General features: G+C 42.1%; 1 protein-coding gene across 1 annotated transcript in view; it reads right to left on the bottom strand.

The window, feature by feature from the left end:
• The window catches only part of LOC117831876 (neuronal-specific septin-3-like), an 88,900-nt gene that overhangs the window by 2,750 nt on the left and 58,466 nt on the right, over positions 1–27,684 (bottom strand). The window contains 8 exon segments of the mRNA XM_034710767.1: positions 483–534; positions 1,989–2,085; positions 2,194–2,289; positions 3,022–3,139; positions 5,336–5,473; positions 5,729–5,810; positions 6,271–6,399; positions 11,007–11,216. Of these exon segments, the coding sequence (XP_034566658.1) occupies positions 483–534; positions 1,989–2,085; positions 2,194–2,289; positions 3,022–3,139; positions 5,336–5,473; positions 5,729–5,810; positions 6,271–6,399; positions 11,007–11,216 (922 nt within the window).

Consider the following 27,684-nt stretch of genomic DNA (forward strand, 5'->3'; position numbering starts at 1 on the left):
ACAGATGGGTTCTGATGGGTATTATGACCTTTTCTGAAAACCCAGCAGAAAAAAAGTACAGTTTTTTACACCATTCCTACCAACAGCAGCTTCAAGACTAACATTGTGTTCAGCAATGTGCAGCTTTTAGACAGATGTGTAGCTCTTTCTGGTACCATTTGTTATCATCACCCTGCTAGCGACCTGTACAGTAGTAGAGCACAGCCTACAGCAACGTTGATAGTTGTGAATAAGAATAAAGCATATCAGCATAATTAATAAGACAGTTGATTCTTTTAATTTGGATGAGAGAATGCTTGTCATTTTTAGGAGTTTCTAATAAGCAACGTTTGTTTGATTAATTAAATAAGATGCAGAATATTGAATGATAATACAGGTCTGGATAGGATCTTTCAACACAAACCATCACAGCACTGTAAGGCTGCTTAGACAGACAGACTTAAAGATACAGTGACACTGATGATGAGTTCAAACAATCTCACCTGATGAGGAGATCCCGTAAATAGGCAAACTCACAGTGGGCTATGTTCTCAACTAAAGGAGAGAGAGAGAGAGAGAGAGAGAGAGAGAGAGAGAGAGAGAGAGAGAGAGAGAGAGAGAGAGAGAGAGAGAGAGAGAGAGAGAGAGAGAGAGAGTTTAGAAGTTGTCAGCAAAAACACAATGCAGCAGTGGTTGAAACTGTTAAACTAAGTACCAAAAGACAAACAGTACTGAAGCTGGGAGCTGTTGTTCCTCCTTAATCCACTAGATGGAGTCAGTGAGCTCAGTGTGATGTCACTGCAGACACAGATACTGTATGTCCTCTTAACAATGCACAATGTAGATCTCTGTTACTAACAAATCTAAATCAAGTCCTACTGAGGAGATAAGACTATCTGTTCAGATACAATCCTGCAAGGCATACAAGCGTTTGTGTGTGTGTGTGTGTGTGTGTGTGTGTGTGTGTGTGTGTGTGTGTGTGTATCTCTACACAGCACAATGCAGGAAATGAGACTTCCTTAATGAGACACTTGATAGAGAGGTGGGGCCTCCTGTCTGGAATGGATAACATAATTAAATATTGAAAGACGAACGCTGTGCTAAGAATGGATGTTGAAAAATTCAGCACTTTGCTGGTGGTGCACTATGGACATAGATGAATAATTGCTGTATTGATCTTCTTCTTCTTCTTCTTCAGTGTTTATTGGCAGTTTTCCTTTAACAAAAGATTAAGGAAATAAAAAGATGAAAAGGTGCATGTGGTTGATGTATCTCTTCTCTCCTTGACATATTTCTCTCTATGTGACCGTCCACAGTCTATCTTGGAGGATACTAAAAGGATGTGTGTGTTGAGTAAACAAACAAGGCCTCTTCAGACAGACTGGGTCTGCTGCCAGTCTGAACCAGCTGCATGGCACACGACAGTAGTCTGAAAAACTGAATGGAGCTTTGTTTCATTGACTGACTGACTCTGCGAGGCTTTCACTCATCTTCTGTTAGCCTTTTCTTTTTTTTCTCCTCAAAAAAACAAACACAAAATCATTGAGGATTGTTATTGACATTTACTATCAGCCTGCACATGTTTCAAAACCTGTGATTACAGAGCTTTCCAGGCCATAGCTCCTACTATACACAACTATTATATCCTTGCACTCTGCAGTACCTGTGGTTTTACCTAAAAACACACCTGTCTGGACAAGCATGTTGTTAGTTATCTGTGCATATATTTAATGCACTGTGTTTTCAGTGTTCATTGCTCCAAGGAATCATTGTTCTGATACATTACATGCATATATCAGCCCTTTCTAGTCTGTCCTAATGTTGTTGTTTCGTCTTGTTTTTATATTCTGTCTTTGTTGTCAGTGTATTGTTTGTCTGTCGTTTATTTGCACTTGCACTGCTTTGTACATGCCATGTGAGAAACAAAATTTCGTTCAGCTGTATACAAGCTATCCAGATGAATGACAATAAAGTTTTGAGTTGAGCTGAACCGAGAAAATAATTTTTACCTTCAATGGTTCCCCACTTGGTTTTCCTCCCCAGCAGCCTCCTGCCGTTCACCTGGTACTCCTGATCGCTGCCCACCACAGCGAATGGGATCATCTCCTGCTCAGAGGTTAAAGGTCAACAAATAGAGATTAATCAATTTCTAAGTTCATTAAATTGACTTTACATGGATCTGTTAGGGTCAGTGTTTCCAAATAATCCCCTCACCCTGATCTTCTCATTGATCATTCTGTCCTCTGCATCCTCATCAAACTCCTTCTGGGGGTACACGTCGATCCCGTTGGCTCGCAGCTCTTCCCTGATCTGATGAAAGAAGTCAGGGAGAAATTGAAACACAACAAACCACGTCAGTTTTAAAAGGATGCAAACTAAACCCTGTAATTCCTGGAGTAATTAGGCAGACGTGTTTTCTGCTGTCATTAGAGACATCAAACAAGTGAGGCTAAATCTGTGAAGTGGACAGATTAAGGTGGGATTAATACTAGTCTGCCTGTTAATCACTTGACAAATTTGGGCTTAGTCATTAATCGGTGTCTGTGTACAAACAAAACGCAGAAACCTAGCATGATGGATCCTGAAAACACACACATGAGCACGCATTCATAAACCAGAGGGGAGTTTAGCCTCCTCATCGCTAATGAGAGGGGGGAAATCCTGTGATCCTTGAAGACACGGCCAATAAAAAACACACAAATGAACGGCTGCAGCCTTATAAACTGTGAAGAGGAAGTGTAGAAAGTAGAGGGTGACGAGTGGGAATGAAAGAGAGAGATGATCCAGAGCTTTTTCTGGAATGAAGCCACGTTTCGCGACTTTTTCAGAGAGAGAGTGGAGAGAGAGAGAGAGAGAGAGAGAGAGAGAGAGAGAGAGGAAACAACTAACAGAGAAAACCACAGGAACTTCTCCTCTCTCCGGTTACACCACAAACATGAAGAAAATGCAGGCATGGAGAGAGGGTGAGAAAAGAGAAGACGTTTCTGGGTCATACATGTTATTAGAATAGGGAGAGACTGTAAATCTAAGGAAAGAAGTTACCTTCTTTTTGAAGAAGTCCCTCTCCTCCAGGGTGAGAGTGTCCGCTTTGGCAATGACAGGGACGATGTTCACCACTTTACTGAGACGTCTCATGAATTCTACATCAAGAGGCCGCAGACTAAAGGAAGAGAAAGACAGAATGTACAAGAAAAAGGGAGAGAAAAAAGAGGGAATTAGACACAGGAGTATAAGCATAATATGTAATACAAAATAAATCCACAAGAGGGCGTATGTTCCTTACTGTCACAAGAGGAGGAACTCCCACGGCTGCTAACACACAGTATTTACAGTTCCAGCTGTTGCATCCGTGACCTAATCCTGCTTTACAATGTGCATGAACAGCTGCATGACAAGGCTGAAAGGAGCTGTGGTCAGTTTGAGGGGCTCAGGCTACTTCCCGTACTCTGACTAAAGCATGTGCATTTGGTTACAGCAGAGCATTCTGCCTCTGCTAACAACACTTCGACAAGGACTGGCCATTGTCAACAAGCAAGAGCCCTCTCAAGAAGATTGATCGCATGCTCCCTGACATTCATGCAGACTCTCTGTCTCGCTCGTTCTTCCTGCCTCTCTCTCCCGTTAGACTTTTTAAGGCGATCCCTGAGCAGCTGCCGCACAGCCCATGTGACATCTGCAGCGCTGGATCAACATAAAACGTCAGGGCGAAGAGACAGGGGGCCATTTCACACCAGCCCCTTGCCTGAGAAAAGACAGGCCAGGACACAAAGTGCTGCTCTTGAAGGGGCTCTGCTTTAAACTGTGTGTTTTTTTGTGTGTGTGTGTGTGTGTGTGTGTGTGTGTGTGTGTGTGTGTGTGTGTGTGAGATTGAACAAGGCAGACAATCCACAGCTGGTTGACATTTTCCCAAGACTGCCTTCTCTACACTCAAGTCCGGTTACACAAATGCAAAAGCTATAAAACGCACAATGAATCTATCATTTGATGGACACATGAGACTGCATGCACCCTTGCCCTACTTCTCTCCGCTCGTACACCCCGACCCTGTGAACACCAAACTGTGCCGAGCGGAGTGCAGAGAGAGAGAGACGGCAGTTTATGCGGTTCGATCAGAGCCAGATGTGTGATTCTGTACCAGATCCAGAGAAAGAAATTTGGGACATTGTGCTGCTGCAGGGCCTGGCGAGAGCACACCATCTTGTGTGTGTTAGTGTGTTAGTGTGTATGTGTGTGTGTGTGTGTGCGTGTTTGTGTCCTGGGATATGTTGCATTGTGCTGAGCGGAAATGTGAAATGATGTGTGTTAATTCAATATAAGAATCTAAGGGAGCAGGGAGACGTCTCACAAAGCTTGGACTGAAAAGCTTGTATCAATATCTGATCATTCTGAAAACACTTACTGCTGTTAACAAAGGCAGATGTTGAAGCTCCTGTTGTACTTTTGTCTTATTTTCAGCTTGGGGAAGTCAAGTGCATTAACTACACATTTTAAAATACAGAAATGCAATAAAATATCAGTATTCCTATTACTGTAGGCCATCAGGAGCAGGTTCTTATCGGTAAGGACTCAAAAAAATGATATTATGCATCCCCAATATTTAGAAATATGCAAAAATCCACACAGGGTTAATTAAGGTTTGTTAGCTGGCTGCTGCTGGAAGCTTTATCTTGACTGTACAAACATGGGAGCGGCTTCTCATCTTCCTACTTGCAAGAATGCAAATCAATGTAGTGCAGCATGTGTGTGACTGGAACAAGATGGCGGCCATATTTCTTGCGCCCCAGCAGCCAATGCAGCGTCTCCTCTTTATATGTCTATGTGTCCACCTGTCAGTCAAGTCAGTCATGTCCTTAAATAGGCAAAACTTCACGTAGTGTGTGCTGATAGAGAAATTAGTTACTTGATCTAAACCGTTTTTGAACCAGGGTGTAAACAAAAAAAACCCACAGTGGCAGTAGACACTTCACCTTATGCGGCAAAGATCGTCTTTTTTGAATTGGTGTGTATGAGGTTTCCTGTGTTTTTGCAGCCAGCCTCAAGCGGACGTTTGATGAATTGCAGTTTATAACACTTCCGCATGGGCTTCATATTTTGAGACTGGAGGTTGCTGCTTGTGCGGGCCCAATAAACAGAGGTTTTAGTCCTTGTCACAGCAGTCGCAAGTTCAACTCCTAGCTTTGACATTTGCTGCATGTCTTCCCCTGCTCTCTACTCCCCACATTTCCTGTCTCTCTTCAGCTGTCCTGTCCATTAAAAGGCAAAAATGCCCAAAAATCTAACTCCAAAAAGAAACAAAGATGAATAATTAGCCTCTCTCAGCTCTTGTTGTGTGTGTTTAGTCGTCTGTCTCCCTCACCAGTGTCCGGTGGGGGGGATGAAGTAAATGCAGCAGTGGACTCTGGAGTCTGGAATCCTTTTCTTCCTGTTGATGTTGATCTCCTCCTGCAGGTACGCCTCATACTGGTCATTGATGAACTTCATGATCGGCTGCCAGCTGGACAGATGGAGGGAAGTAATGAGGGAAGAGAGGTCAGGAGAAGTAAAGGCAAGCCAAGGGATGGACAGATGTAAGAGGGAAGGAGGGGGTTGGTGAGGTGAAAGCAGGACATGGGAGTTGTCACAGAGATAAGAGGGAGATACAAAGAAAGAGAACAGGAAAGAGAGGAGAGAGGGAGGGGCATGTGGTTAGAGACAATGCTAATGTTGCTCCTTTAAAGTCAAACAAGTTAAAGGTACAATTATAACATACCAGTTCTCATTGTTGATCTGGTCTCCAAATCCTGGTGTGTCAATGACTGTGAGCTTCATTCTCACTCCCTTCTCCTCGATGTCTGCACACAAAGAAACACAAACAGCTTCACTACAGTGGGAAATTATGCATATTATATAAAGACTATTGCATTGTGGGTGAAAACTGAGCTGGATTCTGAAATTCTTCATGGCTATTTTTCACCTGAAACGTATTCACAAACATGTGTGGGGATAATCAGGGATAAATTGTGGAAACAGCTGCAAAAATGGAAACTTGGCTTGTTTCGTGAGGCCTATAATAAATACAGACACTGCTTCAGCTGTGATTACAGTGAATTAAAGGGGGATTAAAACCTTTAAAAAGGGATTTAAGAGCAGAGAAATAAAGTGCTGTAAATGTTAAAAGTGACTTGACAAGCAGCATGTAGGCTTGTGTGAAAGTGGAAATGAAGAGGAGAAAAGTTGCAGTATGAGTATGAGGTGGTTGTGTTTTGGCAAAAAACAGAAGTGGCAGAGAGAAGAGGTGGAAGAGGGCCGTACCGTGACTGATGGACTTTATTTCAATTGTTTTGGGGATCTTCTCCTGGGCCATGGCCAGCACTGACTTACGGCTGACTTTAGACTTGAACAGGGTGTTCATCAGAGTGGACTTTCCCAGGCCGCTCTGCCCTGTGAGCAAAAAGCAAGAGAGGCAGTGAGAGAGCAGAACACACACACACCTTACAGACATTTTTTTTCACTGCAGTTTAAAAACTCAGGACGGCTGCAGGCTATCACAGAGACGAGCTGCAGGTGTCTGAATGCAAAAACACAGCCTGGAGATCCATCAGTGTGTGACAACAACCTAAACACCACATCAGTAAGACAGATTACATCCTGAAGTGTCCTGTTTCTTAACCTTAAACAGTCAAAAGGTATGGATACACCATATGAAGAGGATTCCATATATCTTTATCTTAACATCATAATTCATCAAAACTTAAGAATCCTGTTTGTACTGAGACCTTCTAATCCTTTGCTGCGCCAGAAATGGGATCCCAGCAGTCGACAGAACAGTGTAAAACCTTTATGGTTCTATCATGTGTACACACTTTGAAAATGCATGATTACATACAAACAGTTGATGTTTTCTTGTAAGAACAACTAGTAAACACAGGGTTTCTCACACATAACTCATACCTGAGCAGGCTGCCCAAGTATATTGCCAACCATTTAGAGCTAAACGATATTGAAAATGATGTTATCATGATAAAATATTTCATATCAGTTGATATCGATAATTATCACGATAAATATCAAATCATTATTTCATTTAAATTCAAAGGCAGATTTTTGGTACTGAGTGAAAGTTGAAGAAACCAGTCAGCTTGTATCTGGATTTAGTTTTCTGATAAGCTTCTTGAATCCATTATTTCTGACGCTGCTAAGTAAGTAAGATGTGTTAGTTTTCTTTTGTCGCTGTCGCTTCTTTCAGCTGATTACATTCTGTTCCAAACGTCTTTAAGCCCCGCCTACCTCTCAACTTGCGACATGATTGGCTGTTCAAAGCAGTCTTCTGTCTAATGTTGGGTGTCAGGTAGCTTTTAAGGCTCATTAACGCCCTTCCCTTTCCAGTGGTTGGGGGTGTAATTACAGGTTTAAATATATCAAATTTTTATTGAACATTTGTTATATTCATATTGAGAAAAATTATATTACGATTATTATCGTTATCAAATTATCTCCCAGCCCTAACACCATTGATTCACTATTTTAAATCTGTATGTCTTTACCGCCTGACACATGCTCTTCAGGTGATCAGTGAAAAGAGAGAGAGGGTTCTTTAGTACATCCCTCCTGTTGATGTAGCAACATCCCAAGTTAAGTATGAACCTTCTCATATCGCTGATTTCAAAGTTACGTGCAGCTGATTGCCGAGGTCATCCTGCACCAACATAGTGCATTGGTGCAAAACGCTACATCATTGTTCGGATGCCGTGCAACTGTTGATTCTATTAAATAACACAAGAGTTCATTTCAAAGTTGCCCCTGGCAGGATGATGAAGCTCAGCGTAAGTTCCAGCTGGAAGACTTCCATATTTAGTCATCACTCTTTCATATCACTCTGTATCTCTCCAACCAGGCTTTGCCACACCCCCGATCAATGAACCATCCTGCTGCTGCCGCCAAACTTTAATTCTGTTCTCCTCTCTGCTCCTTCAGTTATCTGTTTCAGCATGGATTGTTGCAACCCCCCTCCTTCCCGCCACCTCTGCCTCTCAGTGTCTTGGTTTAGTTATTCAGATGTCTACCCTTCATCACATCCTGCATCCTGCCCCACATCCACGACCACTACCAGTGTCTAGGCTGCATCTGGGGGGTTATTCTATCTTGCAGTCTGCCTCATCACCCCTTTAAAGATATGATGACTACTCGATGTGGTCAAATCATCACTATCATCGCTCTCTCCCTCTCTTATTCTTCTCTATCCCGCTTTCCGAAACTCAACTCGGTCCAGGAAGATGGCTGTCTAACATGAGTCTGGTTCTGCTTGAGGTTTCTGCCTGTTAAAAGGAAGTTCTTCCTCGCCGCTGTCACTTGCTAAATACTACGAGGTGACCCAACGTCAAGGTGTCTTGGTGTTGGGTTCCTGTTAATAATGTAATACATTTGTTGTGATTTGGCACTGTACAAATAAAGATTGATTGATTGATTGAAATCACTAAGACATTAAGCGTTTAACATTCTGTCCTTAATCTTGTGAAATAAATGATTGTTCACTTTTAATTAAGAAGTCTGTTGGTTCAAGAAGATGCAGCAACATTATTTTAAACCGTCTGTGACCCCCCTGAACCCTGTAATAAAGGAGAGTTTGGAGGGCTCTACTGTACTTCACTGACTGATAGGCAGACAAGACAAACGGCTCAACTTCAGGTTAAGACAACATGAAGACCTCTCCTAAGTGAAGATGAAGACAGAAAGAGAAGACCCATGCACTTCAGTCACTGTCAGTCACTAGCACAAGTTGCATGCAAAAATAGATCGATTCCATAAAAAATTGAAGCTGTATCTGCACTCAGTCATCTACATCAAACCTCATCAGCTACCAGCAACCCAATCATTAAAATTTAAGAGCCTCATCCCTTCAGGCACTGATCTTTTCATTTTAAAAGGTATGAAATATAATTTTACCTGAATGTAAAATTACCCACAGGGAACAGGTTTGTTTCGTTTTGTTTGCTACAGCTTTGACGACTTTCTGTTGCTCAGCATGAACCCTGAGGCTGCGTCTCCACGCTTCTTTATTTGAGGATGAAACGCAGACCGACTGGAGACATGCAGCACAGAGGAGGTGTGGGTTTTTATAGTAGACTGTCTACTGTGGAGCTGTGTGTTTATGTGTGTGTTGTAATTAGCTCCTGTTTTAAAGGTGTCTGATCACAGTGATGAGGACTCGCTGAGAGAGAGCGTTTTCTGTGGCTGCTAATTTAAACTTCAGAAGCCTCTATTTAGACTTCAACCTTTGATTAGAGATCAAGTCTGAATGATGGGACACATGTCAGAGCAGCTGACTGGAGATGATTTTAGATTAACATATTGAAGTGTAATCATAATGGGCTGACACTTTAAGTTAAACTGACCTGAGAGTCTGTACTTGATTACAAGGCGGAGAAAGGGAAACACTTGCTTTGTAATTAAAGATATACATCATAAGTATGCAGGATGGTGCTGGGGATGCAACTATGTGAGAGCAGTTTTTGAATAAACAAACATGTTCATACGCCTCGCTGTTCATACATTTGCAGGAATTTCCTGCAGTTTAGATTCATTAGTCCTCATGCTGACCCTTCTGTTAATCATGAGCTCTTGCTGTTTTTGTACTAATGGACTCAAACCCTGCTGTGATGCACCTGTGCAGCATGACACCTTCACTGAATGAAACCTAATCTGGACAATAGAAATTAAACTCAAAGCTCTTGTGAGGATTGTTGTTTTGTGTTGATTTTGGTGACCCCTGTGGACAGAGTATGTATACATCAGTCACTCCTAATCGCTTATGGCCAAATACAACAGGTCCATATCTGGTCCGTCTCCAACTGTCACGGCACCAGATCTGGTTTCTGTTCTAGTCAATGTTTTAACTTCCACTGGATCCACTCAGTTGCGTTCTGGCTCCGTCTCTCAGATCAGATCAGATCAGATAATCAAGACTTCTATTTTTGCTGAGCAGATCGGGCGTAACAGGAAGTCAGGCACCATAACAAAATGAAAACATCCGGTTCAGTTTCAGAATAATACCTTGGTATTATCGCCAGATCGTTTTTTCACAGGTTTTCAGAGGACGATAAAGACACTATGGATGAGGAAAGGAGTCTGATTCAGTAATTACCGCAGGAAAACCTTAATCACATGACTCCAGCTGTCTGGCAGTCCTGCTCCGTGCTACGTACTGAAAACGCAACTGGTGAGTGTTGACGGATGAGAGAGCATGGAGCTGGACCGCAGCGGATCAGAGACAGACTGAACAGAAATCTGGTGAAAGTCTGATGTTAGTCTGACTACTACCCAGCTGACATGTCTTCCTCACTCACCATTATACTTAATTTCTATATAAGTTATTTGGACCATTTTATGTACGCAATGGCTGCATCGCTATATCTTAATGCATAAAATCCTTCAGGGCAAAATTCCAGACTACATTCCTCTCTTTAAATCTCGAAGGATTGAATTCATCACCTTTGTTCGCTGGTCATTGTACAAACTGTCGCTCCCAGACAGTCTAGACCAAGTTGGGAAAGAAAGCTTACAGATACTCTGAACTAATAACCTACTGACTGAGTTTAAATCGCAAAATGTAATTAGAGTGAATGTTTTTAATCCTTGGGAAGGAGTGATGAGGTCAGAGTCTAGAAGTTGAACACAATCAATGTTCTGCTGCTGCATCAAACATTTGTCTGCTAAAACTGATAGAGTGCATGAAACAGAGGATTCAAACAAAGCCTAGAAAGGAGTCAGTAGAAGAAAGAATGTGTTTAAATGCTTGTGATTAAAACCTCCACAGGCTTTGTGTTTGTCTTTTTTGGAGTAATTAGTCAACACTTGGATAAAGCTATTAAACCTCACGAAGGGTTTTTCAGTTTCAGATTGCCCCTTACAAAATCAGAGAAAATCTCTAAATACCAGCTTATTCCACTGCAAATATATTGCCCTGGAAACAAGGTGAATATCTCAAAAGGAGACAGATTCTCTGAAGAACCGCTGCTTCAACTATCCTGTATCTGATCCGTGCTACCTACCCACAACCATGATGTTGAGCTCAAATCCCTGCTTCATGGCCTTCCTCCTCATCTGCTCCAGAATGGCGTCAATGCCCACGTAACTGAAGTCCACCACTGGACCCCCGGCCTTCTCCCCGTAGAGAGCAACCACTGGAGGGGACACCATCGCTTCTGGCACCACCGCCTCAGACATGGCTCTGCTGTTGTAGCTGGGAATCACCTCTGGCCCTGATCGGAGGGAGGGAGAAGGAAAAAGGAAGGTTAGAGGAGAATGAAAGGGATTAAGAGTATGAACATGGGATGAGGAGGTGATGGTTAATAGCTTCTGAAGAGTGGTCTACTGTAGTGACTACTAACTAAGAAAGGGGCGAAAACCTCAGTGTAGACATTGAAAGTGGGAGGCTTTTGGAGTGGGGGCTGTTCCCTTGCTGCCTCTCAAACAATGATTTTGTGTTGTGCTTTATTAATTTAGCTCTCAGATTTTTCCTTAGTTTTACAATCTGAATCATGGATGCTCATTTGTTTCATCCCTTCAAAAACCAAAGTATGAAAAAGGCTACTTCCAAAATGTAACATGTTCATATTAATGTAATATTTGAGTGATAATTGCTGATGCTTGCATGCTGATTCCGTTTGCTAAAAACAAGGTGTTTCTCCATGTTTCTGGTCTGTATACCAAGGTCTCTATGTTAAGCTAAGGTTGCCTGCTAACAATAGACTGTATAAAATATTGATGTAGTATCCGTGAAGTCACCCATCTGTTCTTGAGCGCTGTTTTGAAGCCAATCGTCTGCAGAAGCCATATTGGTTATTTGGAACTCAACCAAGCTTTGGTGTGACGTAAAGAGGCGGGCTTTGAGCCTCCTAGCCAACAGCTATGTCTTCCCGCTTGTCAGTCAAATCAGTCATGTCCTTATTTGGGCATAACTCGTTACGATCTTCTGAACTGGTGCGTTAGAAAAAAATTCAGCCCCTGTACAGTGTGTGCCGATAGAGAAATTAGCTACTTGGAATAAAGCCATTTTTTGCACCAGGCTGTAAACATGTTTATTTCAGCTGTTAAATTGTCTCTTTGAATTGGTGTGTATGTGGTTTCCGGTCATAGATTGTATAAATAATGGACGTAGTATCAGTGACGTCAGCCATCTGTTCCTGAGTCCTGTTTCGAAGCCAATTGACTATGGCAGCCATATTGGAAATGCGGAACTCAACCTCAAGTGTGACGTAAAGAGGTGGAGTTTGAGCCTCCTAGCCAACAGCTATGTCATCCTGTCCGGGAGTCAAGTCAGTCATGTACTTAAAAACTTGTAATCTTAATATCTTCTGAACTACTCGCGTTAGAAAAAAAATCAACCCCCGTACAGTGTGTGTAGATAGAGAAATCAGCTACGTAGACCTAAGCAGTTTGTTGCTGTTTCAGTTTATAACACTTCCGCATGGGCTTCATATTATTGGACCGGAGGTTGCCGCTTGCTGCTAACCTTATAATCAACAGACGCAATGCAAAGAATTTTTCTGTTTCACACTCGGCCCCAAAGCAAAAAAAAAAAAAAAGGCGGCCTCTCAGCAGCTTCTTCACCCATGAAAGTCACAACAAACAGCTGCATGCTCATCAGCACTTTGCATGAACCTGCTGGAGGGTAGAAACCAAAGCTCCAGTTCATGGATCATAAACCTGTTAAGCTGTTACAACCTGCTTTCAATCACACACACACCGAATAAAAAAACTCCTGTTTTTCAACACGGCTGGTCTCCCCCTAATACAGATTTTTGACTCATTATAAAACGATCATCTCTGTTGTGTTAAAGCAGTTTGAACTTGGCAGAGGGTTACCCCTGCAGTTTGTTTTGATAATGATTAGCTTAATGTCTTTCCTCGGAATGCCTGCAAATGTGTGTCTAATCACAAGATAAATATTCAGCATTTATACCCTCTTTAAGGACACTGACGCGCCTGCAGAAAGAGGCCTCCGCTCTGTTTAACAATGTGTAAAGTCAGAGTAGGTGGAGAATTTACGGTGTGTGTGTTTGTGTCTGAATGTACAGTGAATCATGTAGCTTTTGCCCCCTCACAGGGCCTCTCTTTCCTCCTCGCTGTACACGGTGCAGAGTTACTGTCCTGTTAATGTGAGAGTGGAAAAGACGGAGAGGATGGAGGCTGAAACCTGATACAGTCACCCACATACCCCGGGTCAAACACACACAAACATACAGAGCTGGAGAGCATGCTCGAGTTTTTTAAACACTGAGTTGATTTGAAGGCTTACATACGATTGACTGTATGTGATGGTGGACAATGTGTCTCTGTCACCTCCAGCTGCAAAAATGAAGCTAGAACACGACTGACTTTCAGAGCCTTGGAGCTGATGTCTCACCCATTCAGTTTACCACACTTACATTACTGACAAATAAGCTTTTGTTGTGCATCTCGTGCAAACATTTATGGAAAGCTAAAGGTGCATTTCGACCAAGAGTTCCAGGGTCTTTTAGCCCCCAGAACTAACTTACCCTGAACTAAAAGGTTCCTGTGCCCCCATTGTTGTCAGCGTTTCGACCGCGGGCTGAAGTCCCCAGTAGATTGTGCAAATCAGGCCAGTGACGCATGGAGAAAAAAATAATAATTAAATAATATTTTGAAATCTTAATAAATAACTAAATTAGTCTCCAGAGTGAATCTGGTAATTGTTTTTCGACCGTCCGCGGTGGTCTCTTCAAACTCCTCGTTCAGCTTAAATGTTATCACGCCAGAATCTTCCACGCTGATCACCAGGTTCGGCTTTGCCATGTTGCCTATTTGTCGAGTAGCCAAGCCCACACCAATTGCCTTCATGTATTCATCAAAGTTCTCGCTGAAGGCCAGAGTCCAGTTTCCTACAAACTGTTCAATCATGATGAAGAAGAAGAAACTACCCTCTGTGTTTCAACAACAACTTTGTAAACTCCACAAACACTGTTACGTTCAGCCGAAAGTCCCAGGACCTTTGAAAAGTACTACCCCCAAGCAGGGGCTTTTCAGGGGGGAGATTATCTACCCCTGAACTAAATTTAGACCCTGGGTCCACCGGTCGAAACTCATGTAGTTCAGGGGTAAAGTCGAAAAACGTCTTAAGTGACTGGCTGTTTTCGAACTTGCCTACTATACTAGCAGTATGTTCTGACAATGCACTGCACTAACGTTAAGCTTTTTCTGTTTCTTGTTTTTTGACGGAGGGGCACTCAGATTTTACGTGTTGTAAAAATTATTAACATCCATATAAACCACCTTTTAACTTCTAAAATCATAAGTGAATGCTAAAGCAGCAGTTTCTCTCTCAGCTTGGCCGTTGTTTACTTCCGCTTTCCGAAACCGGAAATCCAGCGGTGCCTGGCCCAGCATACTGCAGAACAGAACCGTCATATTACATACTGCCTTAAAACGCAGTATGTAGTATGCTGTGCAGATTGCATACTACATTTCTAGATAGTATGTAGCAGGCCGTTTCAAAAACAGCCACTGTGACTTGTTTCTTTTTGCTGTTCCTCCTCCGCCAATCGGGTGCACAAAGCCCCACAGGAGCCTAATGTGTCAACGGAGCTGTCATCATAAGATTATACCCACTTTTATATAATCAAATAACGTATTAAAATGGAACTAAACAGAGAAATAAATGCTAATACGCACAATAAGAGCTAAGGGTAACAAGAGAAACCATGGTCATCAAAAATGTGTTGTGTGTTTCTATAATGTAGTTTGACCCATGTCCTCTATGTTATAATGGATTTTATGACTTATTCTGCAGCCAGCCTGTAGGAGTAGCATTTTGGCTTCACTTCAGGGGTGCTGTCATGTCATCCATCATTTTGCACAGCCTGTGGCACAAAAAACATGAAAACACATGGACCATAAGTCCAACGTTGCTGCCAAGAATTAAACAACTTTTCCTTTACAGCTCAAAAAAACTCGGCCTGCCAGGAGGAGAAGCAGTCCAGACAACAAACTGGCTCGCTCTGGGAATTAAATGGACAGGGAGTGAGAGTGCTGCTGGCAGAAAAGTCCTTACGCTTCACCTGGCACGGCAATGATTAATCAAAGAAATACAGGGGGGAATAACGCTGCAGTGGGAACTTCACACGTTCATATTCAACCTGGGTTTGTCTTTAGTGTGCCCTTTGTGTGTGTATGTGTCACTGAGACCCACCTATGGAAGCAGCTACTCCTGGCCTCCTTCACCACTTCCTCATCCTGTTCCAGCAGTCAGTCAGCAACTTACTCTCTGCCCTCCACCTCTCCTCTGCTCCGTCCACATTCCTCTACCTCTACTCGTCTCCCAACCTCCCCCTCTCCTCTCTCCACAGCCTCTATTTATCTTATCTCCTCTGTCATCGGCTTCCCTCTCCTCTCCATCTCTTTCTGTTCTATTGTCTCTCCTCTGAGACTCCCCCGTCTTTATTTGGATCTTTTGTTCTTTTTCTAAACTCTCCTCAATTCTTTGATTTCCTTGATCTCCACCCTGACAGCTTTTGTGTCGTTTTATCTCCCCCTGACCACTCCTCGTGTCAGTCCTCCTCCCTCTCTCTCTCTCTCTCTCTCTGCTCCACCCGTGCCTCTGTGTCAGAGTGTGCTGTAAACAGAGATGCTGGCCTGAGGCTAGCACACCTTTGCAGGAGAGGCTGTGACAAGGAAACCTCACCTGAGGCAGGATACCAGGACACATCAAAGGGAAGGGACATTAAAACAGTAACAGGGACACTTAAGGTTTCAGCTTCTGCATTTTCTATGATCCTATTGCAGGTACCACTGCAAAAATCACCTCTTTTTTTATAGAGGTAAAACAATGACTCAGCAGAAAATCTAATGCAAATGGTTGAAAACTAATATGCAAATGTTTAAAAATCAACTTTATTTTATGAAACAAAATTTTAGTGATTAGGGTTTTGTCTCAGTTAAATGGCAAATTTCATAATTTACCAACGTTTATGTCAGAATGTCACGCTGTAAACCAAATTATAACATGATAATAATCCAATTATCATGTATGCATCCCTTTATGTTCCTTGTTGTGTTTGAGACTTTCATGATCACTATTAAAATAAGGTTATAGCCTGGTTCTAGTTCCAGGCTGGAGCTCGCGCTCGTTTAGAGCTTGTTCGACTTGCCAACCAACTTGGCACTGGTTTATTTCATTCGCTCAAGCCCTTGGAAGAGCCACGTCATGACGTCACTTCTACGTGACCACTTTAACCAGAACCTCTAGCGCTAACTTTCCCTCACAATAAAAACGATGGTGGACAACGTAGCCTGCTTGCTGGTGTTGCTCCTGGCTTTTGGTAATCACATGAGGTCCCGGAGAGAACTTATCCAGCTTCGTCTTTGTTCTTTTTTCACTGCAAGGAAAATGGTGGCCCCTGACGTAAGGTTCCCGGTTCTAGACCAGCAGACCAGCAAAGTGTTGGTCGTGCTCTGGAACCTGTTTTCCTGCCCAGGGGCTGGTTCTCTCGCAGTCGAAACACACAAAAATTGGTTCTCAATTGAGAACCGGCTCTGAACCGGCCCTGAAACTGCCTCGGTGGAAAGGGGTATAACTGTATCTGATATGAGATCTCATCCTCAAGTTTCCATGCTTGGTTACTCAAAGTACACATAAACTCTAGTGAGGCGGGAAAATACTACAGCCACCAACAAACAGTGAACCACAGAGACACAAAAGAGAGGGAGTATTGATGTTTGCACCCTGCGTCTTAACCAACTGGCTTCCCAGCAAGACTCTTCACAGTATCCTTTAACTGTCCTTCATGAATACACAACGCCCCTTTTGCCCACGTTCAAGAGGAGTCAAACACTGTAAATGACTTGGCAAACATGCAACACACGGAGGGAACACAAGGTCCTGGAGCATGACTGTGGGAACCCCAGCTCTACACCAAACAATGGAAATAAATCTGTCACTCCAAGTGGTAAACTGTTTCAATTCAGTGCCATGAATTACAGTAAAACTACAAATCCCACAATGCAGTGACGTTGATATAAGAATGTCAAACTGTAGGGGAGCCAATAAAACCAGACTGGTGAAGGACTCGGGAGTAGCCGCTCGTAAAACATCTGGATGAAGTGACCGTTAATCAGACGGAGGTATTCAGACTTTCAGCCCCTCCATGATGTCCTGCCAGAGTGCTGCAGACGTTCAACTGTTCTCAGCCAGTAAACACAGGTGTCGGGAGTCAGCCTGGTGGATCACGACCCCATAAATGTTAGCAGACATTTGACCTCCACAGGTTCAATGTTTGGCCTTGGTGGATTACTAGCTGATCCCTGCCTCCTTCTACCAGACTCAGAATATACAGGTTGGTTTCAGGTCACATTAGGAGAGAAACTGGAATAATCTTGTTTGTGAATATGTTTGATGGGGTTCTAATATGGAGGATGTTATTTTACTGTAAACAGAGATGGTTTAATTGGTGTTTAATAAATCAAATGATCTTGCTCCACCTTTTCAAAACAGTTATGTTGAGCAGTTTAAATTAAAATTAGCTGTGCTAATATTCCTGCAGTGTTTGAGATGTCTGTCATGTGACTCCGTTTGAGTGGTGACATTTATGAGTATCTGATAACTTTGACATATTTGTGAACAAACATACAAACTAGGGATGGGACATGATTTTTGAATGTTCGAATATTCGTTCACTTAGTAAAAATTAAAGAGTTAATGCAAATATTTTCTTATTTTAAAAGTACAACTTTTCTTCATTTTTACCAGTATCTGGTTGTAATACGGTGTTCCCGCCTGAGGGTGGCAATAGAGCGTCTTAAAGCTGTTTGCTAGCCACATTAAGTAACAGGAAACGAAGAATGCTAACTGCATTAAATTGCAAAAGAAGAAGAAAACATTAGCGACTACGGATGCCAATTTCAAGTATTTTCCGGGATTGATCTTAGGAAATGTTAATAATCAATCATCGATGAATCATTTTCCATGTCAAAAACAATGCAAAATGCGTTTTTTCCCCCGAAGCAAATTTTCCTTCACGACACAATGTATATAACTGACAGTATTGAATAACTACGGATCGTATTGGTTGTACAAAATGTTAAACACGCTGAAAATATGCATGTGAACGTGGTCAGGTGTCAGCAGAGAGCGGGACCGGGTCATAATCAGTCCGCCGGCGGAGAAAAAAAGTGCTCGTGGAGACCTGCACCGGCCCCAGCTAATCGTCTCCGTTGTGCGCGACACCTTTAGTCAGCTGATTCACATTAAACATGCTTTAAACTTAAAACACCTCCCTGATAACTGAATGAACTATGAGGCCACATGTTTGTTCCACGTGATAGAAAATCGAAACAAAAAAATGTGTTTGAGTATATTCTTAATAATCAAATAATCGATACTCAATTAATTGTTAACAGTGACAGTCGCTGAAATTTAAATCTCACGCCACTACAGATGTATTCCCAGGGACTGAGCATGGCTGTAAAATGTAAACATACACGCCACGCTGCGTGGGGAACAGCGGCGTGGGGATCGAGACTGACACTGTCAGAGCCACCTACTAGCAGTACCTCGTCCTGCTGCTGGTTAACGCAACTGCCACACAAAAGGACCATTACCCGACAGGTCTGGGTGTCTGTGTGTAAGCGGGGGGGAATTATTCGAATGATCGACGATTAGATGCCAGTGATTATCGAATAGTATTTTGGCCTGTAATGCCCATCCCAAACCATGCGAACCAGAGCTCTGAAACCTCCTTACAATGTCTTGTGCATCATCAAAGTCCACCATACTCGACTGATTTAGGAGTTAATGTGCCCTCAGCTCTACTTTCTGAAGATCTTCCTCTGAATCAAGGCGAGCTGAGGGATGGCGTGGATAATGCATTTCCTCTGGGTCTCTGAGAGAGCAAAATTAATTTTAGAATTTGGAAAGCAGAGAATGACTCATGAGCTTGCTGTGATCCTGTTTTCAATTACAGGCACCAAAGAATTTTCTTTTCTTGCTTGCAGCAGCATCAGGTTACTTTGCTTTCAGTAAATATGGCCAGAAGTCTCTGATACCGCAGAGCGTTTTACAGAAGAGACAAGGAGAGCAACAATGGCAAGGAAGACAAAAGAAGTAAAGTCTATACAGCAGGAAAAGGTTTTTATCAAGAAGAGGTGGAAAGCAGCAGAAGAGTTGTGAAAAGGAAAAAGGGAGACAGCTATCGAGTAGAGGGACTTGAAAAGATAAAGTCAGGAAAAGACGAGGGAAAGAGGGATTGGAGGAGGGGAGGAAATAGTAAAAAAAATGCCTCTGGAGAAGAAAAAAAAATCTTGATTTATTCCTAACAAACTCCACTTAAGCCTCCAAACAGAGATGTAGATCCAGCAGAAACCAGATTAAACCATCCCTCTTTTTTCGTCTCACAATAAAACTAAGAGTGACTCTGAAGAGCTCTGTGACTGTGTTGTCTATGTTTAGTGAGATGTGGTTTCAAACCGCCGAGCCATGCCTCAGCTGTCCGGGGTGTTGATCTTGACAGCGTGGCGAGCAGGTCAGAGGTCACGTTCCCAGTTTAGGTTTGTAAAGAGGAGTGCTGGGGTTTGTCTTGGTGATTTGATCTTTGGTTGAAGGATTGGAAACTTGGACCAAGAGAGAACTCTGATTCTGGGAGAGTGATGAACTCTCTGTTTACTTCAAACTCTTACAGACACGTGATGAGTCTTCAAGATCAAACTATTGTACATGAGACCTTTAAGGGAATACTCTTCATTTCACTTCTGTTCTTAAGTTCTTTTATTAATATTAGACATCAGGAGAAACAAGGGTGTGGTTGATTTTTTGTTGAAATATCACCATTTAACATCCATGTAAGCTTTGAAGAGAGAGAATAGATAAGACTTGTAGTAAAAGGGAACCTCAGTGTAGTTTTTTAACTTAAAGTTTTACATATTTAGTTAGAACATGTTATATATTCATGTTTAAGGGGGTTATAATTGTTTTATTAAACTTATAAATGTACTGTATGGAGGATGCAAATGATTGGAGTAAATTTGGGTACTTAGGAGTGTGAATTTCTAGGTGACTCACAATATGATACAAGACTCTTGGCTCATGAGAGCGATAATATTCGATGAACGCAATATAGCAACTATCAATATAGTGTAAGACAGGGGTTCCCAAACTTTTCAGCCCCGCGAACCCCAAAATATAGATGCCAAAGACTTGGAACCCCCACTTTCCCTCAAATTGATTTATTGTGGCTTCATTTAGCTGATCTAGAGAAAATTAGCCTATCTATATGAGCATGTGGTTGTGTTTCCTGTGATGTAATATGAATTAACATACTGCTACTGATGCTTTTGATAATTAACTGCTCACTAACCCTAAACTTAGGAGTCATCTGGCAACAAAGATAGGCAGAAAACTCATTCCTTTATCTATTTTCAAGGTTTTATTTCAAGGTTAGCTACTATTTTTGTAGATATTTTTCACTATAATGGATTAAAATGTACTATTTTAGATAATTAAAAACATTCAGGGGTCGCAAAACACTTTGAGAACCCCTGGTGTAAGACAATCATTCAATGATTATCACTATATCTGATAAACAGAAGAAAACAAAATGAAAGTTAAAGTGCAGAATGAACATAAGCTACAGTTAGTCATATTCACGCAGCCAGGTTTTTTGTTCAGCTTCCATTCCTCCCGACCCTCCAGTGAAACTTCTGACTTCAGAGCACTGCTGTAAGTCTTGTGTGATTCACTAGTTTGTAGCACATAGGAACGTATTTCCCACTTTCTATCAAAAAAGAAGAAGTGATTGTGATGTAGGACCCATCAGATTGTGAAGTCCAACAACCACAGGTGATGGGTGGAGCAGTCGGAGCAGGAACAGCTTTTTCCTTTCCTTCTTTTAGTCACAGAGTGGTGGCATGGTGAGTGGGGAAATATTGAGGGGGAAATATTGATGTAAATATATTTAAAGTAATTTTGTCCCATCTCTAGTCCCTAGTCACATACTGTAGTAACTGTTAGCTCTGCAGTCTAACCACAATACAAACATACTCATCGTGCAGAATATCCCATCCTACAGCAGGACTTAATCTCATTCACAGCACAGTCTCTTTAAAGGGATGTTTCTGTGGCTTCATGTAATCCAGTCCACTGCTCTGCACGACGTGGCATGCATTTTATAACATCCCTCTCTGTCTGGTGCTCCATGTCAAACACACATTAGAGTACTAATCCACTAAATGGGTCGTTTGCATATTTGCTCTGGTCTAAAATCTTTTTATGGGCCTCTTTAAAAACATCTGCTCCTCTTCTCCTTATTTACATTCCCAGACGGGACAAGGAGGTTTGTCGTCCTGTCTCATCTTCAAATGGCTACTTCTGCTCTTCTCGTGGTGACCCAGATGCTTCTACAGAAGTGTGTGGGCAGCTGCAAATGTTTTCAATGTGACAGAACCAAACAGGTTTCTGTGTATCCGTTCAGTGATTCTCCAGGTTGTTGTTTTTTTTTCACAGTTAAAATTTCTCCCAGATGAGGAGATCATGTATGAGCACAGCTAAATTACATGAGAAGAAATGCTAAAAAGTCTACGAGGACTTTTTGATTGCACTGACTGAATCGGGTTTCCAAGCAGCCCTCCAGCACAGAATCAATTAGATATCCCAGACCACATGGGTCTGGGATGGACCCAAGGGAGGGACATAAACACGCATGTACACACCCAAACACTACTTTCCCACCCTCTGACAGTGAATCCTTTAATAAAAAAAGAGGAAATTAGAGTGGTGGCAGAGCAAACATGGTCTGTTGTGTTATTAAAGAGTGTGTGTGCAATGTGAGGCTAAGTTCCCAGGATCCTCATCGTTCAGCTGTCTGCAGTAACGTGGCCTTTTGACCCTGCAGGGTGCAAGTCGCTCATCCTATCAACTAGAATCTGTGTCTGTGCTCATCTGCCTGTATGTCAGATAAGTGTATGCTACTCTATTCTATTCATGACATTTGATGTTTGTCTCGGGGAAAGGAAAAGTATTTTGGATGCATGTTTGTAAAAGGCATGTGTGATTTTACCAAGGTGGTGTATTGACAGCACAGTCGTACTCTGTGAATAGCTGAAGACAGATTATAATTCAGCCAGAGAGTAGAGTAGAGTGGAGTAGATTGGAGTAAAGTACAGTAGAGTAGAGTGGAGTAGATTTGACTATAGTAGAGTATAGTGGAATACAGTAGAGTGGATTAGAGTAGAGGGGAGTAGAGTCGAGTAGAGTACAGTGGAGTACAGTAGAGTGGAGTAGAGTAGAATAGAGCAGAGGAGAGTAGAGCAGAGGAGAGTACAGTAGAATGGAGTAAAGTAGAGTGGAGTACAGTAGAGTAGAGGGGAGTAGAGTGGAGTAGAGTACAGTGGAATACAATACAGTAGAGTAGAATGGAGTAGAGGGGAGTTAAGTAGAGTACAGTAGAGTAGATTGGAGTACAGTAAAGTAGAGTTGAGTAACCAAGGTGTTAAGTAGAGTACAGTGGAGTACATTAGAGTAGATTGGAGTACAGTAAAGTAGAGTACAGTGGAGTAAAGTACAGTAGAGTGGAGTACAGTGGAGTGGAGTACAGTAGAGTCGAGTTGAGTAGAGTAGAGTACAGTGGAGTACAGTAGAGTAGAGTACAGTGAAGTAGAGTAGAGTGGAGTAGAGTAGAACAGAGGAGAGTAGAGCAGAGGAGAGTACAGTGGAGTAGAGTACAGTGGATTACAATACAGTAGAGTAGAATGGAGTAGAGGGGAGTTAAGTAGAGTACAGTAAAGTAGAGTTGAGTACAGTAGAGTATAGTGGAATACAGTGGAGTATAGTGGAAAACAGTAGAGTAGATTAGAGTAGAGGGGAGTAGAGTCGAGTAGAGCACAGTGGAGTGGAGTAGAATAGACCAGAGGAGAGTAGAGCAGAATTGAGTACAGTATAGTGGAGTAAAGTAGAGTGGAGTACAGTAGAATAGATTACAGTAGAGGAGAGTAGAGTTGAGAAGAGTACAGTGGAGTACAGTAGAGTAGATTGGAGTACAGTAAAGTAGAGTACAGTGGAGTAAAGTACAGAAGAGTGGAGTACAGTAGAGTCGAGTAGAGTACAGTGGAGTACAGTAGAGTAGAGTAGACTGAAGTGGAGTAGAGTACAGTGGAGTAGAGTAGAACAGAGGAGAGCAGAGGAGAGTACAGTAGAGTGGAGTAGAACAGAGGAGAGCAGAGGAGAGTACAGTAGAGTGGAGTAAAGTAGAGTGGAGTACAGTAGAATATATTACAGTAGAGGGGAGTAGAGTGGAGTAGAGTACAGTGGAGTACAGTATAGTAGAGTGGAGTAGAGTGGAGTACAGTAGAGTAAAGTAAAGTAGATTGGAGTACAGTAAAGTAGAGTACAGTGGAGTAGATTAGAGTAGAGTGGAGTACAGTGGAGTGGAGTACAGTAGAGTGGAGTAGAGTAGAGTAGATTTGAATACAGAAGAAGTAGATTAGAGTAGAGTCGAGGAGATTAGAGTGGAGTACAGTACAGTGGAGTAGAGTAGAGTAGAGTGGAGAAGCCTTGCTTACATTCTAAATACAGTCCTGGTACTTTGAGTCTTGAGCCTGGTGTTGTGTCCATGTCAGTGCGAGCAGCTTCTGCATCTCGAGTTACTTTGCAGACATTTGAGAAATGTTTCTAAATTGCAGTAAATGACAGTAGAAGCCCACAGGTTTGTCTAGACTGCCAGAGGAATGTGTTCAGTCTCCACATGCAGTGGTGCACAACAGATCTGTTGTCTTTCGAGGCTCTTCAGCTGCCGGTCATCAACCAACACAAGAAAAGAACCTTCAACAGCAACAGAGCGTTTATAAAGTTTATCCATATTTCATGTAGAGAACACACACTTAACCTCACTGGCCTGCTCATCAATCTAAGGCTCAATTATTTACTTTCTTATTGAACACATTCATTCCAGAGAAGCAGTTCTTCTCTACTACATTCCTCGTTACAACAGAATTAATTTTTAAGCCTTAAAATAATATTCAAGCCCAAAGCCCCTAAACATTAACCCCAAAGTGTGTTTACACAAAAGCCAAATGAATCAAGAAGCTGCCAATTTTCTGAGGCGATGTTCTCCTCAGAGAGGCTGAGATATTTGTTATCCCGCTATTATGTGATGGTTACTCACTGACAGGAGTTGTTAAAAGTCATTAGCCAGGCTGTGCTAGCTAGCCAGTATGGATGTGCATCTCTCTATCTCATCTCATCTGGAGGTTAAAGTGTATCAGGGAAAAGGTCAGCTGACGGTAAGTGTGGGTCTAGAGCGACCATCGTCTCAGGAATCTGACCTTTGTTCGCAAACATACCTCACATTAGTCGGAAAAGACAAGCTTGTATAAAATAAGAATTACACATATCATATCTGTATGCAGCAGTGCATGAAATAAACTTCTGGGGCATCTTTTTCAAGAATCACTGAAACACCCTTCCTTCATACCTAATACTCAAAGATTAGTTTCGAGGAACACTTATTGGGCATGTTTGAATAAAAGAAAGCTTTTAAGACAAATATTTGTGTTTTAAAAAGGTCTGCTATTGCAAAGTGGGATCATAGACTGTGTAAAACATGGACAAAGTGATGTCACCCACTTGTTTCTGAAGAGGTGCCATGAAGCCCAAAGATGGCAGTCGCCACATAGGAAATGCTGACTCACTGAATCTAGAAATTGGCGGAGGTGGTGCTGAGGCGAGCCTCTAGCCTCCTGGAAATCCACTACATTACGCTCACCTGTCAGTCAATTTACCACAGGGATAGTTATGCTGATGTACTCTAACCCAATGTAGTCAAAACACTAGCTTGATATTTTTTTTTACAGTTGTTGTGAATACAGAAATTAAGTACACCGACCAGATCTGTTTTTTCTACCAGGCTGTGAACGTGTTCAGTTCTGCTGTAAAAATTGGCTTTTTACTATGGGACCTAATGGTGTTTCTTTGGCTTTTGGACACAGCCTCAAGGGGACACTTGAGGTACTGCAGTTTTAGCACTTCCAGACAGCATTTGTGGTTCTATGTTCTTTTACAGAAAAATGGTACTTTCTAAAATTGAAGTCACCCAGTGGAAGTCCTTATGTCACTTGTGTCAGTAGATTAAAGCTAGGGTTGGTAGTCACGAAAAACTAGCATGAATTTGAATGTAGCGACGCCTCAGCTCACAAGCACGAATGCCAGTGCTTTGGACAATATGATCATGACTGATTCAAAACCGGTCCTCTTCACATCATTTGTGTTTTGTACTACGTCAACTCATGTCTCACTCAGCTGTAAGAAAACACCAAAACATTATCATAGTGAAAGTTAAAAACACAAACAAACATGTAATGTACGCGCAGGAGGCGGGCAGGACGGGATTTGATTGGTTTCATAATTTGGCCCCTGATGGCAGGGATTGGTTGGTGTTTTCCCAGGTTTACTCCGGCTGTAGATGGTGGCTTTTTTTCCCACTCTTTTTTAAGCACACATTATGCATTGATTGCCATTGGGACATAAAGATCATTTTAAACAGTATAACAAAAAGTGTATCTAAATCTGACTACCAACCCCAGCTTTAATTGAGTAATGGCTATCACAGGTCAAAATTACAAGTTGAGGATGCAATGTCCTGCTTTCTACCATGTGTACGGTTTTGGCTTTGAGCCATGTGAAAAATTTAAAGGTGAGTAGAGAACAAGACAAGCCACTTTGCAAATATTAAGAGACTGATGAGCTATTGATATTATTATGATGCAGTATGGCTGCACAGCTGTGAAAGCTTATAACAGCCTGAGCCAAGCAAGGCAGTGAATGTTGACAAGCAGATTTGTAACCCTGTCGCCCAAATAAGTACAAGGGCCAGAGATTAGGAGGCACATTTAGGTTTTTACAGCAAAAAAAATAAGGAGGTTCAGTTTTTGGTCACCTCATTACTGAATTCCAAACAAAGGAGCACAGAGTGAGCCTTGTTGTATTTAGAGATTAGGGCTAGGGTCAATGCGGGTATTTAAATTTGTAATATGAATCCTTTATTTTCTGTTTTAGTCAGAATTTGTTTTAAAAAAAATAATGTTTGCCATTTAACAACTGCAATGAAAAACCAGCATCATGAGCTGTATTGAATTGTGAGCTTAGTGTATTGTTACATCTTCATGTTTCCAAAATCAGAGTGATTATTCTATCAGGTTTGCTTTTACACAAACTGCATAAGAAAAAAGAGTTGTAGTATTCCAACACTTTCACTAAAAAGGTCCCATCAGTTTATTTAAGAGCATCCACATATCTCTAAGATCACGTATTGCTCTTTGTGTGACTGCATGCAGCTGTCCATCAGTCTATCACAATCATCAGGAGTCCGTTGGCTCTCTCCAAATCTTAGTGCGTGCGTGCGTGCATGTGTGTGTGTGTGTGTGTGTGTGTGTGTGTGTGTGTGTGTGTGTGTGTGTGTGTGTGTGTGTGTGTGTGTGTGTGTGTGTGTGTGTGTGTGTGTGTGTGTGTGATACAAGGCCTGTCACTCTGGCCCTCTCCAGGCTTTAGGAGCAGTATTTATGGACTGTGACTGACCCACATACAAAGCTCAAGAGTACAATACACCCAGGAGACCAAACTTCTGGCTGGGATTATTCCCTAAGTCCCTGAATGCAGCAGGGTTTCTGGCATTGCATTGAGTTGTTGTTTTGTGACATTTAAAGGACGAAATCGAGGGATAAATATGAGTCGATGATTTTAATACCTTAGTATTCATTTCAGTGCAAAGAAAGACATCTTTAGGGATGTAACAATACACTCAACTCACAGATTTTAAACTGTCTCATGAGGTATCCTAACATTCCTATCTTTTATGTTTACATGTCACACCTTCGCTTTTGATACTTTGGGAACACTGTCTTCTTCAGAAAATATTTCAGTCCTTGTGCTCTTAAAGAAGACATGGTCTTATTTTCCCTCATTTTGACTACTACTACTTTTGCCTTACCCTCTTTACTTTCACTCCAAGTTTCAGTTCTGGTATTGTTGAAAGCAGGTCCATGCACAAGATGAGAAACTGTAAGGTTTGGATTTTTCACTTCCACCCAATAGAGAACTCTGAGCTGCCACTGACAAAGCACAGCATGTCAGGCTACAGAGATGAAACTCTATTAATTTGACATTACAGAGCTCCGGTTACATTCATGGAATATTCTGCATTTCAAAGCCATGATGCAGAATTCCACGATAGATGCATAATCTCACTACACAGAACTTGAGGTGGAAAGACGAGATGCAGAAGGTAACGGTGACCTTTTCAGTGACCCGTCAGACACTGGTGAAAGGCCACTGTCTGTTCTCGCCTGGCAATGCAGCGAGGCACAACAGAGCTCCTTTCAACAGCTCTGTGTGTATCAAAGTGTGTGTGTGTGTGTTTGTGAGGCGAAGCAGAGGAGGCTGACTCAACAAAAAGGTGAAGGATGGTTACTTGTTTCCTTCAGTTGAATGCTGTCAGAGGGCAACACTTTGTCACCCTCATGAACAGAACAGCTTGGATGATACAATACTGAGGCTCTTATTTGCTCCAATTGGTGCACTTTTCTTGTTTAAAAACAGACATTAAGATTAGGGATGTCCCGATCAGCTTTTTTGGCCCAGATCCAATTTTTTCATATTGAATATTTACCGATACCGAGTCCGGATCCGATACTTGCGTTCACCTAGTTAACAGTTGCACAAGAGATAAG

This window comes from Notolabrus celidotus, chromosome 20 (genome assembly GCF_009762535.1).
Source record: "Notolabrus celidotus isolate fNotCel1 chromosome 20, fNotCel1.pri, whole genome shotgun sequence".
Lineage (NCBI taxonomy): Eukaryota > Metazoa > Chordata > Actinopteri > Labriformes > Labridae > Notolabrus > Notolabrus celidotus.